At 44.0% G+C, this 16736-nt stretch overlaps 1 protein-coding gene across 1 annotated transcript; it reads right to left on the bottom strand.

The window, feature by feature from the left end:
- Nucleotides 1-14783: 14783 nt before the first annotated feature.
- Nucleotides 14784-16612, bottom strand: LOC139267468 (uncharacterized). Its single transcript, XM_070885828.1, has one exon. The coding sequence runs from the start codon at nucleotides 16513-16515 to the stop codon at nucleotides 16003-16005; it is 513 nt and encodes a 170-aa protein (XP_070741929.1). The 5' UTR covers nucleotides 16516-16612; the 3' UTR covers nucleotides 14784-16002.
- Nucleotides 16613-16736: the final 124 nt, after the last annotated feature.

The following is a 16736-nucleotide window of genomic DNA, read 5'->3' as shown; positions in this document are numbered from 1 at the left end:
TGCCACACAAAAGGTTACTGCAGAAGATAAAGGTACGCGGAGTCAGAGGAAATGTATTAGCATGGATCGAGAATTGGCTGGCTAACAGAAAGCAGAGAGTGGGGATAAATGGGTCCTTTTCGGGTTGGAAATCGGTGGTTAGTGGTGTGCCACAGGGATCGGTGCTGGGACCACAACTGTTTACAGTATACATAGATGACCTGGAAGAGGGGACAGAGTGTGGTGTAACAAAATTTGCAGATGACACAAAGATTAGTGGGAAAGCGGGTTGTGTAGAGGACACAGAGAGACTGCAAAGAGATTTCGATAGGTTAAGCGAATGGGCTAAGGTTTGGCAGATGGAATACAATGTCGGAAAATGTGAGGTCATCCATCTTGGGAAAAAAAAAATAAAAGGGAATATTATTTGAATGGGGAGAAATTACAACATGCTGAGGTGCAGAGGGACCTGGGGTCCTTGTGCATGAATCCCAAAAAGTTAGTTTGCAGGTGCAGCAGGTAATCAGGAAGGTGAATGGAATGTTGGCCTTCATTGCGAGAGGGATGGAGTACAAAAGCAGGGAGGTCCTGCTGCAACTGTATAAGGTATTGGTGAGGCCGCACCTGGAGTATTGCGTAAAGTTTTGGTCACCTTACTTAAGGAAGGATATACTAGCTTTGGAGGGGGTACAGAGACGATTCACTAGGCTGATTCCGGAGATGATTGAATAAACTGGGTATTTACTGTTGGAGTTCAGAAGGATGAGGGGTGATCTTATAGAAACATTTAAAATAATGAAAGGGATAGACAAGATAGAGGCAGAGAGGTTGTTTCCACTGGTCGGGGAGACTAGAACTAGGGGCCACAGCCTCAAAATACGGGGGAGCCAATTTAAAACCAAGTTGAGAAGGAATTTCTTCTCCCAGAGGGTTGTGAATCTGTGGAATTCTCTGCCCAAGGAAGCAGTTGAGGCTAGCTCATTGAATGTATTCAAATCACAGATAGATAAATTTTTAACCAATAAGGGAATTAAGGGTTACGGGGAGAGGGCGGGTTAGTGGAGCCGAGTCCACGGCCAGATCAGCCATGATCTTGTTGAATGGCGGAGCAGGCTCGAGGGGCTAGATGGCCTACTCCTGTTCCTAATTCTTATGTTCTTATATGTTCTCTGTCTTGTTTGTGTGCTGTATCGAGCCCTTTGCCGAGTCCATCAGGAAGGATGCGGGCATTAGGGGGTTGATAATCCCAGGCAGCAGAGACGCTCAGGTCAAGACCTCCCTGTACATGGACGACGTCGCCATCTTTTGCTCGGATCCGCAGTCGGTCCGTGGATTGCTCACAATCTGCGCCCAATTTGAACTGGCCTTGGGAGCGAAGGTAAATCGCAGCAAAAGCGAGGCCATGTTCTTTGGAAGCTGGTCCGACCGATCCTTTATTCCCTTCACCGTGAAGTCAGATTACCTGAAGGTTTTGGGAATATAGTTCGGAGCAGATGGGGCGTGCGTCAAAAACTGGAAGGAGCGTATCGCTAAAGCGAAACATAAACTGGGATGGTGGAAGCTGCGCTCATTCTCCATTGCAGGAAAGAATCTGGTCATCAGGAGCGCAGGTCTGGCCCATACCCCGCTCCTGTGCCGTGGTTGTCACCCGAGCCGTCTTCCACTTCGTCTGGAGGTCGAAAATGGACCGTGTCCGCAGAGACATGATGTACAAATCTCTGGACAAGGAGGGAAAAGGACGTTCCGAACGTGGCCCTCATCCTGATGGTCACCTTTGTGTTCGGCTGCATCAAGCTGTGCATAGACCCTTCGTACGCAAACGCCAAGTGTCAGTACGTGCTGAGATTCTATCTGTCCCTGGTGTTGCAAAGGATGGGTCTGGCCAGGCTGCCGCGGTACGCTCCGAGCAGTTGGACCATGCCTCAGCACCTGTCCTTCGTGGAAAAGTTTTTCAAGAAAAACACTTTTGATCACAAGGCCATAAAGCAGTGGTCGGCATGCAAGGTCCTGGACGCCCTACAAAAGGCGGCGATGATGGATCCTGTCGGACGGTTCCCCGAGCAGATTGTCGAACTCGTTTGGCAGAATGTCTCATCGGTAGAGCTTTCACACAAGCACCAAGACGTAGCTTGGTTGGCGGTGAGAAGGGCCCTACCCGTCAGATCCTTCATGCACAGCGGGGTTTCAGAGACACGGCACTCTGCCCCCGAGTTGGCTGTGGTGCGGACAAGACTGTCATCCATCTCCTTCGGGATTGCCCCTTTGCAAGGCAGGTCTGGAAGGAGATGCAGTGGTTGCTGTAGAGGTTCATCCCAAGCAGCTCCGTAACACAGGACTCTGTGCTTTACAGACTGTTCCCAGGGACACACACCGAGACAGACATCATCTGCTGCTGGAGGGCCATCAACTCGGTGAAAGACGCATTTTGGTCTTGCCGAAACTTGCTGGTCTTCCAGAGCAAGGAGATGTCCACGTCTGCGTGTTGCAGACTGGCGCAATCCAAGATCCAGGAGTACATGCTGAGGGACGCACTAAAAATTGGTGCAGTCGCCGCAAAGGCACGGTGGGGAAGAGCCACAGTTTAAAGCCCTTCCGCCACGATAAACCCAGGGGCTGGAATCAGTATAAAACTCCCCTCGGGCTGTACTTGTAAATCTTTGTATACAGAGAGCACCATGATCTGAAAACACCAAACAGTGGCATGTATAATGCAAATTCAGCAACTGTTTAGTAATGTATGTTGTAAAGAAATGTAACTGTACCCTCACCCGTTCCATGTACTGTATAGTGCCACATGTAACGTAATTTGATGACTGTATTACAATGTATCCTGGATTGTACTGAATTGTACCCTGAAATGTAAAGCAAGCAAATGTATTGAACGGAACTGCCGTCAGCATCCAAATATATTGTATGGAATTGCTGACTGCATCCAAATGTACTGAACTGCCTTCCAATGTATCGTGCAAATTTTTATATGAATAAAGTATATATTTTGGGGAAAAAAGTATCACCCGAGGTTCTATAGCATTCACCCATGCAACCCTCAAACAACAAATATTGTGCAAACAGGTGATCCTGGCTGAACAAGAGAGAAACTTGCCAGTGCTCAGTGCTGGTAAGCTGATTAAATTCAAGAGCTTGCATTTATATAGCGCCTTTAACAAAAGCAAATATTCAAAGGCACTTCACAAATGGAAAAAGATAAACAAAAGGATGCTGTCCTGAGAAGGGAATGATTGGAATAGGTAACAAAAGGTTTTAAACTAGGAGGGAGGGGTAGGCAAAGGGTTTTGGGAAGGATAAGAGAGTGAAGCCAAGACAGCTGAAAGCTGCCAATAGTGGGGATGTACAGGAGGCCAAAGTCAGAAAGGTATGTATGGTGAATAAGGTCAGAGACCATGGGAAGATTTTAAATTAAAACATTGGAGAACATTTGGTCACTAGCGCAGCAAAGCAGTGATGTGTGAGTGGAACAAGATACAAAGCAGCTGTGTTTTGGACAAGTTAGAGAACTTGGAGAGTGAAACATGGGAGGCCAGCAAGGAGGGCACTGGAGAAATTGAGTCCAGAGGTGACAAAATCATGGATAATGATTGCATTGGCAAAAGGCAGAGGTGAACAACGTAATATAGGATCACAGATAGAAGAATTGGCTCCTCACGCATGATCTGACATTGTTAGATCGTGGCTGATCTGTACCTCAACTTCATTTATCTGCCTTTGTTCCATATTCCTTGATACCCTTACCCAACAAAAATCTTATCGATCCCAGTCTTGAAAATTTCAATTGACCCTGCATCCTTTTGAGGGAAGAGAGTTCCAAATTTCCACTACACTTTATGGAGAAATGCTTCCCGATTTCAGTCCTGAATGGCTTAGCTCTAATTTTAAGATTATGCACCCACTAAACTATAAAGAGAACTATGGATTAGATTTTTGTTAAGATTTTGTGAAAATAAGCAGTTTTAGAGATAGAATGTGAAACAAGAAACTAAAACGAAGAATTTTAGCAGCAATTGGTCCAGCATTTTCATGTTGACATTTCATTTAGCATGATCTTATTAAATGGCTGCGTAGGCTCGAGGTGCCGTATAGCCTACTCCTGCTCCTATTTTTTAATGTTCTTATGTACTCTATTCAAGAGACACACAGAAACTCTGGATTCTGTGGATTCTTCAGGAGCTTTGGATTGGTGACGGGTTTCCACTCTGGTCAGATACCTGTTGACCAAAAGGAATGTGGATGTGTATGTGCCCAAAGTTAATCTAAAAGTTACAATTGCAGTTTTAAGAAAAAAAATTGTTTTTGAAATATAGGCTGGGATCAAAATGTCCCAGTCACATCCTCTCAAAAAAAATAAAACCAGGAATGTCACATCAAATTCTAATTTTTCAATTCAACTTTTCACTATAAATGGGAGCCAAGTGGCCTTTAAAGCTTAAGGGGTTTGATAGGGTAGAGAATATGTTTCCAATATGTGATGAACTAGGAATGTTATGACCAATGAATCCAACATGGAATTCAGAAAAAACTTCTTTACTCCAAAGTGTGGCAAGAATGTTGAACTCTACCACAAGGGGTAATTGAGGAAAATAGCATAGATACATTTAAGAGGAAGCTAGAAAAGCACGAGGTAGAAACAAATAAAAGGTTATGCTGATAGTGTTAGATGGAGATTAGTGGGAAGAGACTTGTGTGGTGCAAACACCAGCATAGACCAGTTGGACCAAATGGCCTGTTTTGTGCTGTAGACTCGAGATTAATACTTGAATCTTAAAACACTCCCCAAAAAGCGCTTCCTGTTGGACAGATTTCTCAAACAGGGAACTGCCTGAGTGTTAAGCTGATCTCAACCACAGTCATCATCATAGGCAGTCCTTCGAAAATGAGGAAACATAGAAAATAGGTGCAGGAGTAGGCCATTCGGCCCTTCGAGCCTGCACCGCCATTCAATGAGTTCATGGCTGAACATGCAACCTCAGTACCCCATTCCTGCTTTTTCGCCATACCCCTTGATCCCCCTAGTAGTAAGGACTGTATCTAACTCCTTTTTGAATATATTTAGTGAATTGGCCTCAACAACTTTCTGTGGTAGAGAATTCCACAGGTTCACCACTCTCTGGGTGAAGAAGTTTCTCCTCATCTCAGTCCTAAATGGCTTACCCCTTATCCTTAGACTGTGACCCCTGGTTCTGGACTTCCCCAACATTGGGAACATTCTTCCTGCATCTAACCTGTCTAAACCCATCAGAATTTTAAACGTTTCGATGAGATCCCCTCTCATTCTTCTGAACTCCAGTGAATACAAACCCAGTTGATCCAGTCTTTCTTGATATGTCAGTCCCGCCATCCCGGGAATCAGTCTGGTGAACCTTCGCTGCACTCCCTCAATAGCAAGAATGTCCTTCCTCAAGTTCGGAGACCAAAACTGTACACAATACTCCAGGTGTGGCCTCATCAAGGCCCTGTACAACCTCCCTGCCCCTGTACTCAAATCCCCTCGCTATGAAGGCCAACATGCCATTTGCTTTCTTAACCACCTGCTGTACCTGCATGCCAACCTTCAATGACTGATGCACCATGACACCCAGGTCTCGTTGCACCTCCCCTTTTCCTAATCTGTCACCATTCAGATAATAGTCTGTCTCTCTGTTTTTACCACCAAAGTGGATAACCTCACATTTATCCACATTATACTTCATCTGCCATGCATTTGCCCACTCACCTAACCTATCCAAGTCACTCTGCAGCCTCAGAGCATCCTCCTCGCAGCTCACACTGCCACCCAACTTAAGTGTCATCCGCAAATTTGGAGATACATTTAATCCCCTCGTCCAAATCATTAATGTACAATGTAAACAGCTGGAGCCCCAGCACAGAACCTTGCGGTACCCCACTAGTCACTGCCTGCCACTCTGAAAAGTACCCATTTACTCCTACTCTTTGCTTCCTGTCTGACAACCAGTTCTCAATCCATGTCAGCACACTACCCCCAATCCCATGTGCTTTAACTTTGCACATTAATCTCTTGTGTGGGACCTTGTTGAAAGCCTTCTGAAAGTCCAAATATACCACATCAACTGGTTCTCCCTTGTCCACTCGACTGGAAACATCCTCAAAAAATTCCAGAAGATTTGTCAAGCATGATTTCCCTTTCACAAATCCATGCTGACTTGGACCTACAAATGTCACCTCTTTCCAAATGTGCTGCTATGACATCCTTAATAATTGATTCCATCATTTTACCCACTACCGAGGTCAGGCTGACCAGTCTATAATTTCCTGTTTTCTCTCTCCCTCCTTTTTTAAAAAGTGGTGTTACATTGGCTACCCTCCACTCCATAGGAACTAATCCAGAGTCTATGGAATGTTGGAAAATGACTGTCAATGCATCCGCTATTTCCACTCTAAATGTGAGTTCTCAGGTGCCTGTACAGTCCAATACAGGAACTACAGTCTCTGTGTCACAGGTGGGATAGACTGTGGTTGAAAGAGTGGGTGTGGAGCCTGGTTTGCCGCACACTCCTTCCGCTGTCTGCTCTTGCTTTTTGCATGCTCTCGCCGATGAGACTCGAGGTGCTCAACACCCTCCTGGATGCTCTTCCTCCACTTAGGTCAGTCTTGGGCCAGGGATTCCCAGGTACCAATGGGGATGTTGCACTTTATCAAAGAAGCTCCGAAAGTGTCCTTGAAACATTTCCTCTGCCACCTGGGGCTCGTTTGTCGTGTAGGAGTTCCGAGTAGAGCGCTTGCTGTGGGAGTCTCGTATCGAGCATGCGGACGATGTGAACGGAGCTGGTCAGTGCTTCGATGCTGGGATGTTGGCCTGATCGAGAACACGGACGTTGTTGTGTCTATCCTCCCAGCGGATTTGCAGGATCTTGCGGAGGCAGTGCTTTGAGGTGTCTACTGGAGATGGTCCACATCTCTGTATAGGAGAGTGGGTATCACTACTTCCCTGTTGACCAGAAGCTTGGTGCCAGATTTGAGGTCTTGGTTTTTAAACACTCTCTTCCTCAGACGACCGAAGGCTGCGCTGGCATACTGGAGGCGATGTTGAACCTAGTCGTCATTGTCTGCCCTTGCTAATAGTAAGCTCCGAGATATGGAAAATGGTCCACGTTGTGGAAGCCCGCGCGTGATGACCGGTGGGCAGTGCTGTGTGGAGGGGTCAGGTTGGTGGAGGACCTTTGTCTTACTGATGTTTATTGTAACGCCTATGCTTTCGTACGCCTTGGTGAAGATGTTGACGATGGCTTGGAATTTGGCTTCTGAATGTGCGCAGACACAAGCGTCGTCCGCGTACTGTAGTTCGATGACAGAGGATGGGACAACCTTGGATCTAGCCTGGATGTAATGAAGGTTGAATAGGTTCCCATTGGTTCAAGCGGGGAGCTTTTTGAGAGTGAGATGGAGCATTGCAGCAAGGAAGATCGAGAAGTGCGTTGGCGCGATGATGCCAACTACAGAGGAATCTCCCTGCTGTCAGCCACTGGGAAAGTCATCGCAAGAATCCTCCTCAATTGTATTCTCCCTGTGGCTGAAGAGTTCCTCTCACTCACAATGCGGATTCCATCCACTAAGGGGTACAAGGACATGATCTTCATCGCGCGATATCACGAGAAATGCAGGTCACAGCACCAACCCTTCAGCAGTATTAAGAGTGCCACTTTTAGACAGAGCCTGGGTTCCTGCTCACCTCCCCTTCTGGCAAGTTAAACCTGCCAGTACTGAGTATGAAGCAGTAATGCCAACCCTACCATCTCAAATCAGAAAAATTCTTAATCATGAAATTTGGTATCAAAATTAGTTGCTATTTCTTTCAATATATAGATTGCCAGTTGGTTTATAAACCTCATTAGTGGCTTATTTAATCTCCAACAGTTCTTTAGAAAAACTGGATTACAGCATCTGAAAATGCTATGTTTGAGTACTCTTGAGTTTTGGGAGGATGATTTTTCAGTATCGGGTAAGCATGAATATATTGTATTAAGAATTTGTAATGCTCAATTTTGCCAGAGACATAGTAAGGCCCATGACAGTGCTAGTGATATTGATATATGAGGTCTGACGGCCAGGTGATATTTGGGCTCAGGCCACTGTGGGCTGTATGTTCCTAGAGCAATAGCCAGTCCCGCTCCACAGCTCATTGTCTGCTCCGTAAAAGTAATTTATTACAAATCAAAGAGTTACTAAATGGTGTTTAATGTTTTCAATTTAAGTCATTTATTGTCCTTTATTCAATTTATTCTTTAGTCACATCATCCAGCTGCACTGCCTTTTAAGTCAATTACAAAGCAGCTATAAATTAGTGCAATTAAAAGGTAATTTAATCCTGGTTTATAAATCCCTCCATGGCCTTTCCCCTCCCTATCTCTGTAATTTCCTTCAGTGTCACATTTCAAAAGTATTATGTCCTTGGTGGTGAAGCTTTTTGGGACGACCCAAGATCATGAAGGACGCTACATAAATGCAAGTTTTTCAGTGGTTGTGAGTGGGTAGTTGAATCCCACAGGGTTCTGTTCTGAGGCAACTTCTTGGAGGGACTGTTGTCAAATTTTTCAGCCACTATCAAAACAGGAGGAACAATTCATTAATTGGAAGGCCAAAGGAAGCTGTAAAGGGACATTGATAAGATGGAGGAATTAACCAATAAAGTGGCAGATGGAATAAATGTCAATAAGGGTGCAGCAGTAATTGTATTCTGAATTGAAGTACACTTAGTGCTGTGAAAGAACTCAGGGATTTTAGGGGTACAAGTTCACAGGATTAAAAGAAGTAACTGATTGATAAATTGAAGAACGTTTATGAAATTCTAGGTTTTAATCACATGATATCACAACTACAAGTTAGCAGAACAAGTTGTTAAAGCGGATTTTTTTTTTTAAAAAGGCATATGGGACCCAAGGCTTTATAAACTGAGGCATAGAGTACAAGAGCAAGAAGTGATGCTAAACCTATATAATTCACTGGTTGGACCTCACCTAGCCTACAGATTCTGAACACCACAATTTAGGACGAAATTAAGGATGTGAAAGTGAGTTGTAGACCTGGAGGTTAAGAGATAGTGATGGACATTTTTTTTTTTAAAGTGTTGCTAGACCCGAGCCCATGTAGGTCAGCAAGCAGAGGTGATGGTGAATGGGACTTGGTGCAAATTAAGATATGGGCAGCAGTTTTGGGATGAGCTCAAGTGTACACAAGGTGCAAAGTGGGAGGCCAGCCAGCAGAGCATTGTATTAGTCAAGTATGCATGGATGAGGGTTTCAGCAACAGAGGAGCTGAGACTGGGGTGGAGTCAGGCAAAGTTATGGAGATAGAAATAGGCGGTCTTGGAGAGGATATGGGAGTCGGCAACTCAGTCAAATAAAACGCCACGGCAGCCTCAGACAGTGGGCAGGGAGAGATGGAGTCAGTGGCTGGGGAATGCAGTTTGTGGCAGGGATCAAAGACAATGGCTTCAGTCTTCTCAATCTTTAAACTGGAGAAAGTTTCAGCTCATGCAACAATGGAAGTCAAAGTGACATATCAGAGGCAGTGAAGAGATCGAAAAACATGGTGGCGAGATAAAGCTGAATGTCATAAGAACATAAGTATAGGAGCAGGAGTAGGCCATACGGCCCCTCGAGCCTGCTCCGCCATTTAATCCGATCATGGACTGAGGTCCACTTCCCTGCCCGCTCTCCATTACCTCATTCCCTTATCATTTAAGAAACAGTCTATTTCGGTCTTAAATTTATTCAATGTTCCAGCTTCCACAGCTCTCTGAGGCAGCGAATTCCACAGATCCACAACCTTGAGAAGCAATTTCTCATCTCAGTATTAAATGGTCAGGCCCTTATTTGAAGATTATGCCCTCTAGTTCTAGTCTCCCCTAACAGTGGAAACATCCTCTCTGCATCCACCTGGTCAAGCCCGCTTATAATCTTATACGTTTCGATAAGATCACCTCTCATTCTTTTGCATTCCAATGAGTAGAGGCCTAACCTACTCAACCTTTCCTCATAAGTCAACCCCCTCATCTCTGGAATCAACTTAGTGAACCTTCTCTGAACCGCCTCCAATGCAAGTATATCCTTCCTTAAATATGGAGACCAAAACTGTATGCAATACTCCAGGTATGGCCTCACCAATACCCTGTACAGTTGCAGCAGGACTTCTCTGCTTTTAGACTCTATCCCCCTTGCAATAAAGGCCAACATTCCATTTGCTGTACCTACATACTTTGTGTTTCATGCACAAGGACCCCCAGATCCCTCTGTACTGCAGCACTTTGCAATTTTTCTCCATTTAAATTATAAATTGCTTTTCTATTATTTCTGCCAAAGTGGATAACCTCACATTATACTCCATCTGCCAAATTTTTGCCCACTTAGCCGGTCTATATCCCTTTGCAGATTCTATTCTATGATTCTTTCAGTTATTCATTTAAATGGGCTTATCTATATCCCTTTGCAGACTTTATGTGTCCTCCTCACAATTTGCTTTCCCACCCATCTTTATATCAGCAAACTTGGCTACATTACACTCGGTCCCTTCATCCAAGTCATTAATATAGATTGCAAGTAGTTGAGGACCCAGCACCGATCCCTGCGGTAACCCCGCTAGTCACGGTTTGCCAACCAGAAAATGTCCCATAATACAAACACCAGTGATAGTGTTTGTATTATGTTACTCCCTACCTATAGCCCCTTGATTATCCACTATTAGGATGTTCTTAGTGTCTTCTACCGTGAAGACCGATAAAAGTATTTGTTTAAGGTCTGTTTTCTGTTAGTTAACTAATCCTCTATCTATGCTAATGTATTACCCACATTTCCATTAACATTTATCTTGTGCAGTAACCTCTTATGTGGCACCTTATCGAATGCCTTCTGGAAATCCAAACACACCACATCCACTGGTTCCCCCTTATTCACCCTGCTCGTTACATCCTCAAAGAACTCCCAACAAATTTATCACACGTGATTTCCCTTTTGTAAAACCATGCTTGATTGAATCATGCTTTTCCAATGTCCTGATACTGCTTCCTTAATAATGGACTCCAGCATTTTCCCAATGACACGTTTGGCTAACTGGTCTATAGTTTCCTGCTTTCTGTCTGCCTCCTTTTTTTAAATAGGGGCATTACATTTGCAGTTTTCCAATCTCTGGGATGCCCCAGAATCCATGGAATTTTGGTAGATTACAACCAATGAATCCACTATCTCGGCAGCCACTTCTCTTAAGACCCTAGGTTGTAAAGCATCAGGTCCAGGGGACTTGTCTGCCTTTAATCTCATTTTACCTAGTACTGCTTCATTAGTGATAGTGTTTGAATTGTTACTCCCTACCTATAGCCCCTTGATTATTCATCATTAGGATGTTCTTAGTGTCTTCTACCATGAAGACCGATACAAAGTATTTGTTTAAGGTCTCTGCCATTTCCCTGTTCTCCATTATTAATTCACCAGGGGACCAATATTTACTTTAGCCACTCTTCCTTTTTATGTACCTGTAGAAACTATTACTGTTTTTACATTTTGTTAGTTTACTTTCATTTAAAAAAATGATGAGAGGGAAGATAGATTTAAGTCGTTCCCTACTGGCTTTTATAATTGTCCCAATTCTCTGGCCTCTCACTAGTCGGCCACATTGTATGCCTTTGTTTTCAGTTTGATACCCTCACTTACTTGCTTAGTTAGCCCAGATGGTTATCCCTTCTTAGTGGGATAGACTTTTGTTGCGAATTACTGAAATTTCTCCTGAAATTGCTGATCAACCATTCCATTCTTTCGTCTATTTTCCCAGTCCACTTTAGCCAACCTTTTATCTTTGTAGTCTCCTTTATTTAAGCTTAGGACCCTGGTTTGAGAACCAACTTTCTCACCCTCACAATTTGAAATTTAACCATATTACACTCACTCATTCCTAGAGCATCTTTTTCTATGTTTCTATAGCAGGAATGGGGTACTGAAGTTGCATGTTCAGCCATGAACTCATTGAATGGCGGTGCAGGCTAGAAGGGCCGAATGGCCTACTCCTGCACCTATTTTCTATGTTTCAGCACGAGATCATTTATTAATCCTGCCTCATTACACAGTACCGGATTCTAAGATAGCCTGTTCCATGGTCGGTTCCGCAACGTACTGTTGAAGGAAACTATCCCGGATACACACTCTGAACTCCTCCTCAAAACTACCCTGGCCAATTTGCTTTCTCCAATCCATATGAAGGTTAAAATCACCCATGATTATTGCCGTTCCTTTATTACAAGCCTCCATTTTTTTTTATTCATATTCCGTCCAACAGTGTAGCTACTGTTAGGGGGCCTATAGACTATGCCCACCAGTGACTTTTTCCCTTTATTATTCCTTATCTCCACCCAAACTGATTCAACATCTTGATCCTCTGAGCCAATTATCATTTCTCACCAATGCACTGGTCCCATCCTTTAACAGTGCTACCTCCCACCTCCTTTTGACAAAGAATCATCAACCTGAAGTGTTAACTTTTTCCTCTCTCCACAGATGCTGCCTGACCCACTGCGATTTTCAGCATTTTCCATTTTTATTTCAGATCCCAGCATCTGCTTTTGTATTAAAACAAGGGGGCATAATTTCAAAATAAGGAGTCGCCCATTTAAAACGTGGATGAGGAATTTCTTCTCGGGGGATTGTGAATCTTTGGAATTCTCTACCCGAGAGCTGCAGAGGCTGTGTCATTGAATATATTTAAGGTGGAGACAGATAAGGGGGTCATGGGTTTATGGGGAACAGGCAGGAAAGTGGAGTTGAGGCCAAGATTAGATCAGCCATGTTCTTATTGAATGGCAGAGCAAGCTCAAGGGGCCAAATGGCCTGCTCCTATTATGATCTTGGGACTTATGATCTAGAATTCACTACACTGAAAAGTGGTGGAAGCATTTTCAATCTCAACTTTCAAAAGGAAATTTGATATATACTTAAAAGATCTCGGTAGTGGGACTAACTGGAAGCACATCCCAAGAATGATTCAAATTGCTTCCTTCTGTGTTGTATGATTTTAATAATGTATGGAATATAAAAGCCAAGAGGTAATGAAGTTTTATAAAACCTCACCAAGATCAGGAAGGAGGTTTCAAATAAAAGTTACAATGCAGATTCATATTTGTATTTCCTCACTAAATGGCCATAAGATAAAAATTATGACTATTTGAAAGATTACAGGTGATATGATAGAAATGTTTAAAATTTAAAAATGGACACGGTAGACAAAAGCAGATAGCTTCCAGTAATTGAAAGATTAATGAGGGGCTATAGAGAGATTACATGTAAAAAGATTTAGAACAGAAGTCTATTTGCAGAGTTGTGAGGCTGACTTGATCACCAACCTTCAAATTCACTTCTAGTTAGTTGTTGAGGCAGAAACTGAAGGGTCAACAATGCCATGGGCTAGTTGGGGCCAAATGGCCTAATGTTACATTTACAACATGGAAAAAGAAATAAAAACAGGACATTTGGCCCCTCAAGCCTGCTCCACCATTTGATAATGATAGCCACTTCCCTGCCCACCCTCCATAACCCTTTAAGGGATTATATAAGACATATGGGGAGGGGAAGGAAAGTGAGTCCATGATCGGATCAGCCATGATTATATTAAATGGGGCCATATTGCCTACTCCTGCTCCTATTTCTTAGGTTCACTCCCTTATCGTTCAAAAATCTATCCCCACCTTAAATATCTTCAATGACCCAATGCTCTCTGGGGCAGAGCATTCCAGATTTACAACTCTAAGAGAAGAAATTCCTCATCTCAGTGTTAAATGGGCGATCCCTTATTCTGAAACTATGCCCCCTAGTTCTAGATACCCTCTCATGAGTGGAAACATCCTCTCTGCGTCTACCTTCTCGAGCCCTCTCGTTATCTTATATTATTCAATAGGATTACCTCTCATTCTTCTAAGCTCCAATGAGTACAGGCCCAACCTACTCAACCTTCATCTCAGAATCAACCTGGTGAACCTTCTCTGAACTGCCTCCAATGCAAGTATAGCCCTCCTTAAATAAAGAGGCCAAAACTGTATGCAGTACTCTAGGTATGGCCTCACCAATACCCCTGTAGTGTAATTTCTATAATAGACAAATATTAAAATTAATCAGCAACTACTTTACAAAAGACATAGGAAATAAGATTGTCGCTGCACTAACATCTAGTAAAATGGGAAAAGTGATGGCATGGACATAGGAAGAAACCGGGAAATTCTCAGACCACCTTCATTAGGTAATTATATGATGGATTTTCAAGTAAACTTGTGAGTTGCATGAATTATGAAATTCGCCCTACAATTATACTTCGGAGACAAGGCATCAGCTACAAACTGCTAAAATTACCAATAATGCAATGTGTACTTGCTGTTAGTTTTATATTATACCTACAATTGAATCATCATAGCCTGCTCCTTCAGAGCATTGCCTGGTGGACAATTCATCTCCATCTCATGATCTTTGGCTCTCAAATGATGCAAGTGCCCCAATAGCCAGTGTGGTAGTGGGCTGTGTGACAAGTTACTTGATCCTCGCCAGCATAGCCAGAGTTCCTGCTTCCATCTGCTACCAGCACTCAATTTCCAAGTTCACCCATGTAATCTGGGCATTTTAATTTATGGAGAGAATGCAAAATACTGCAGACACTGGAAACACTCCGCAGGCCAGGCAGAATCTGTGGAGAGAACAGAAGTCGACATTTCCAGTAGAGACCCTCCCACAATGAACTCAAGGACTGTTCATACACATCAGTATATTAATCAGTTTCTAAAAATAAAGTTTCATCCAGACATCAACTGAACATTTCAACATTTTAATTTTCCATTTGACATCAGTCTCCAAAGCGGCATGTTTTTTGTACAAAAACGTTCCATGCTAACTCATGAAAATTTAGTAAGAACTTTATACCAGTATGTAATTTTAAAAAGTCAATATTAGTTCAAAGAAAGGAGATTGTATTGTTTATGAGTAGGGTGGCATAATGTTTCACTGTAGGCTAATCTCTCACTTGATAAACCAGAGGCCAAACCAAGAAAACAATTGGCTCACACAGTGGTGTTCCAGCTAGGTCAGCATCAGTCTTAAGGTTTACATAGAAAGCAATTCGTCAGATTTCAATACGACCCACAAAATAGCTAGGTAAGAATACAATTGAGAGTTGGTGGATCGTGCCATCCCTATGAGTCATTGTTGAGTTTTAAAAGCTCTGTACTCGTTAAAACATGGTCTTTTCTGTAACAGCAGATACACATACAGTTGAGTAATAAACATTTGTTTACGCACGAGAATCTCTGGAAATTGAGTGTTTTCCCAATCGGCTAAAACACTTTACTAGTCTGGATTTTTTTAAAAAAAAGTAAATTCGAACAGACCGACGGTCCCACTTCAAATCAGAAAACTGGCTTCTTTATAAAAAAAATGGAAACTCGAAGGGAATAAAAAGAAAAATGATCCCACTTCCAAAATTGGTCGAAACACAGGCGCGAATTGCTGACTGATTTACAATTCAGGAAGCAACTGGGCCAGGCACTCTGGCGGCCCGAAAGATTACTGCGGCCAGCGAGGCGGGTTGGAGTACGTTGCCGAGACGCTTGCACAAGGTGAATGCGCCATTTTAAAACCAGATCCACCTGGGGAGCAAAATCAGAAGGATACCAGGGGGCAGCACCAAATGCTGGGGAGTGGATAAAATTCCCAAGTATGTAGCAAATTGCAACTTACCCAAATCAACATGTTTTAAAATGCGATTTAAGTGTTTTACTTTCGGGAAGGTTCCCAAAAATAGTACGAAAATGTCGACATGAGGCGATCCCTTCCCCCCCCCCCCAAATTGAAAAACCTTAACTGCGACATGAACTAAGTGTGTGCGGAGGGGGCAGTTAAACAGATAGCGTCCCGAACAAGCAAGATTGAATTCAAGAGATTAGACGGCGTTCGCCCCAAAAAAAAGTCCCTTCAGAAACAGCAAGTGACCGATGATCATGACGACCTGGAAAATGTCTCGCTGGCGCGTCTTCTATCTCGATTGGTATCGGTCGCCACCGCCACGGGAGCCGCGGTAAGAGCCTCCTTTGGATTCGTAATTCCTGTAGCCGCCTCCGCTACCGTAGTTGTTGCTGTAGCCGCCGCCGCCGTAGCCGCTCCCGCCGCCATAGCCGCCGCCACTCCCATAGCCGCCGCCGCCGTACTGGTTACTATAACCACCACCGCCGCCTCCTCCTCCTCGGCGGTAACCGCCGCCGCCGCCACGGCCTCCACCGTAAACGCCGTCGCCCGACTTCTTCTCCGCGTGGTCCACCCGGATTTGCCGGCCGTCGAACTTCTGACCGTTTAACGCATCCAAAGCCTCCGCGGCGTCGCTCGAGTTTTCGAAGGTAACGAAGCCGAAGCCCCGGGACGTCTGGGTGGTCTTATCCTTTATCACCCGGGCGTCAACTACTTCTCCGTATTTGGAGAACAAGTTCTCCAGGGCATTATCGTCCGTGTCGAAACTTAGGCCGCCGATGAACAGCTTTCGTTCCTCAGTCATTTTGGCGGGGTTTTTTTTTCCCTCTCCCACCAACTTCTCTGCACGGGCTGAGCACTACACTGCTTCCTCCTCTCTTCCAGCAGTAATACGCAGGCACCGGAAAAGAGGCTGTTTATATACCCTATCCCCTGTGCACCGCCCGAAAACAGTCTCCCGGCTGCCGCAGACCGGGATTTGGTTCCGTTGTGCACGTGCTGTGAAGAGGAACAAGCCACGTGACC

This window comes from Pristiophorus japonicus, chromosome 7 (assembly GCF_044704955.1).
Source record: "Pristiophorus japonicus isolate sPriJap1 chromosome 7, sPriJap1.hap1, whole genome shotgun sequence".
Lineage (NCBI taxonomy): Eukaryota > Metazoa > Chordata > Chondrichthyes > Pristiophoridae > Pristiophorus > Pristiophorus japonicus.
The sequence above is the reverse complement of the archived record's forward strand: the minus strand, read 5'-3'. Positions and strand labels throughout refer to the sequence as shown.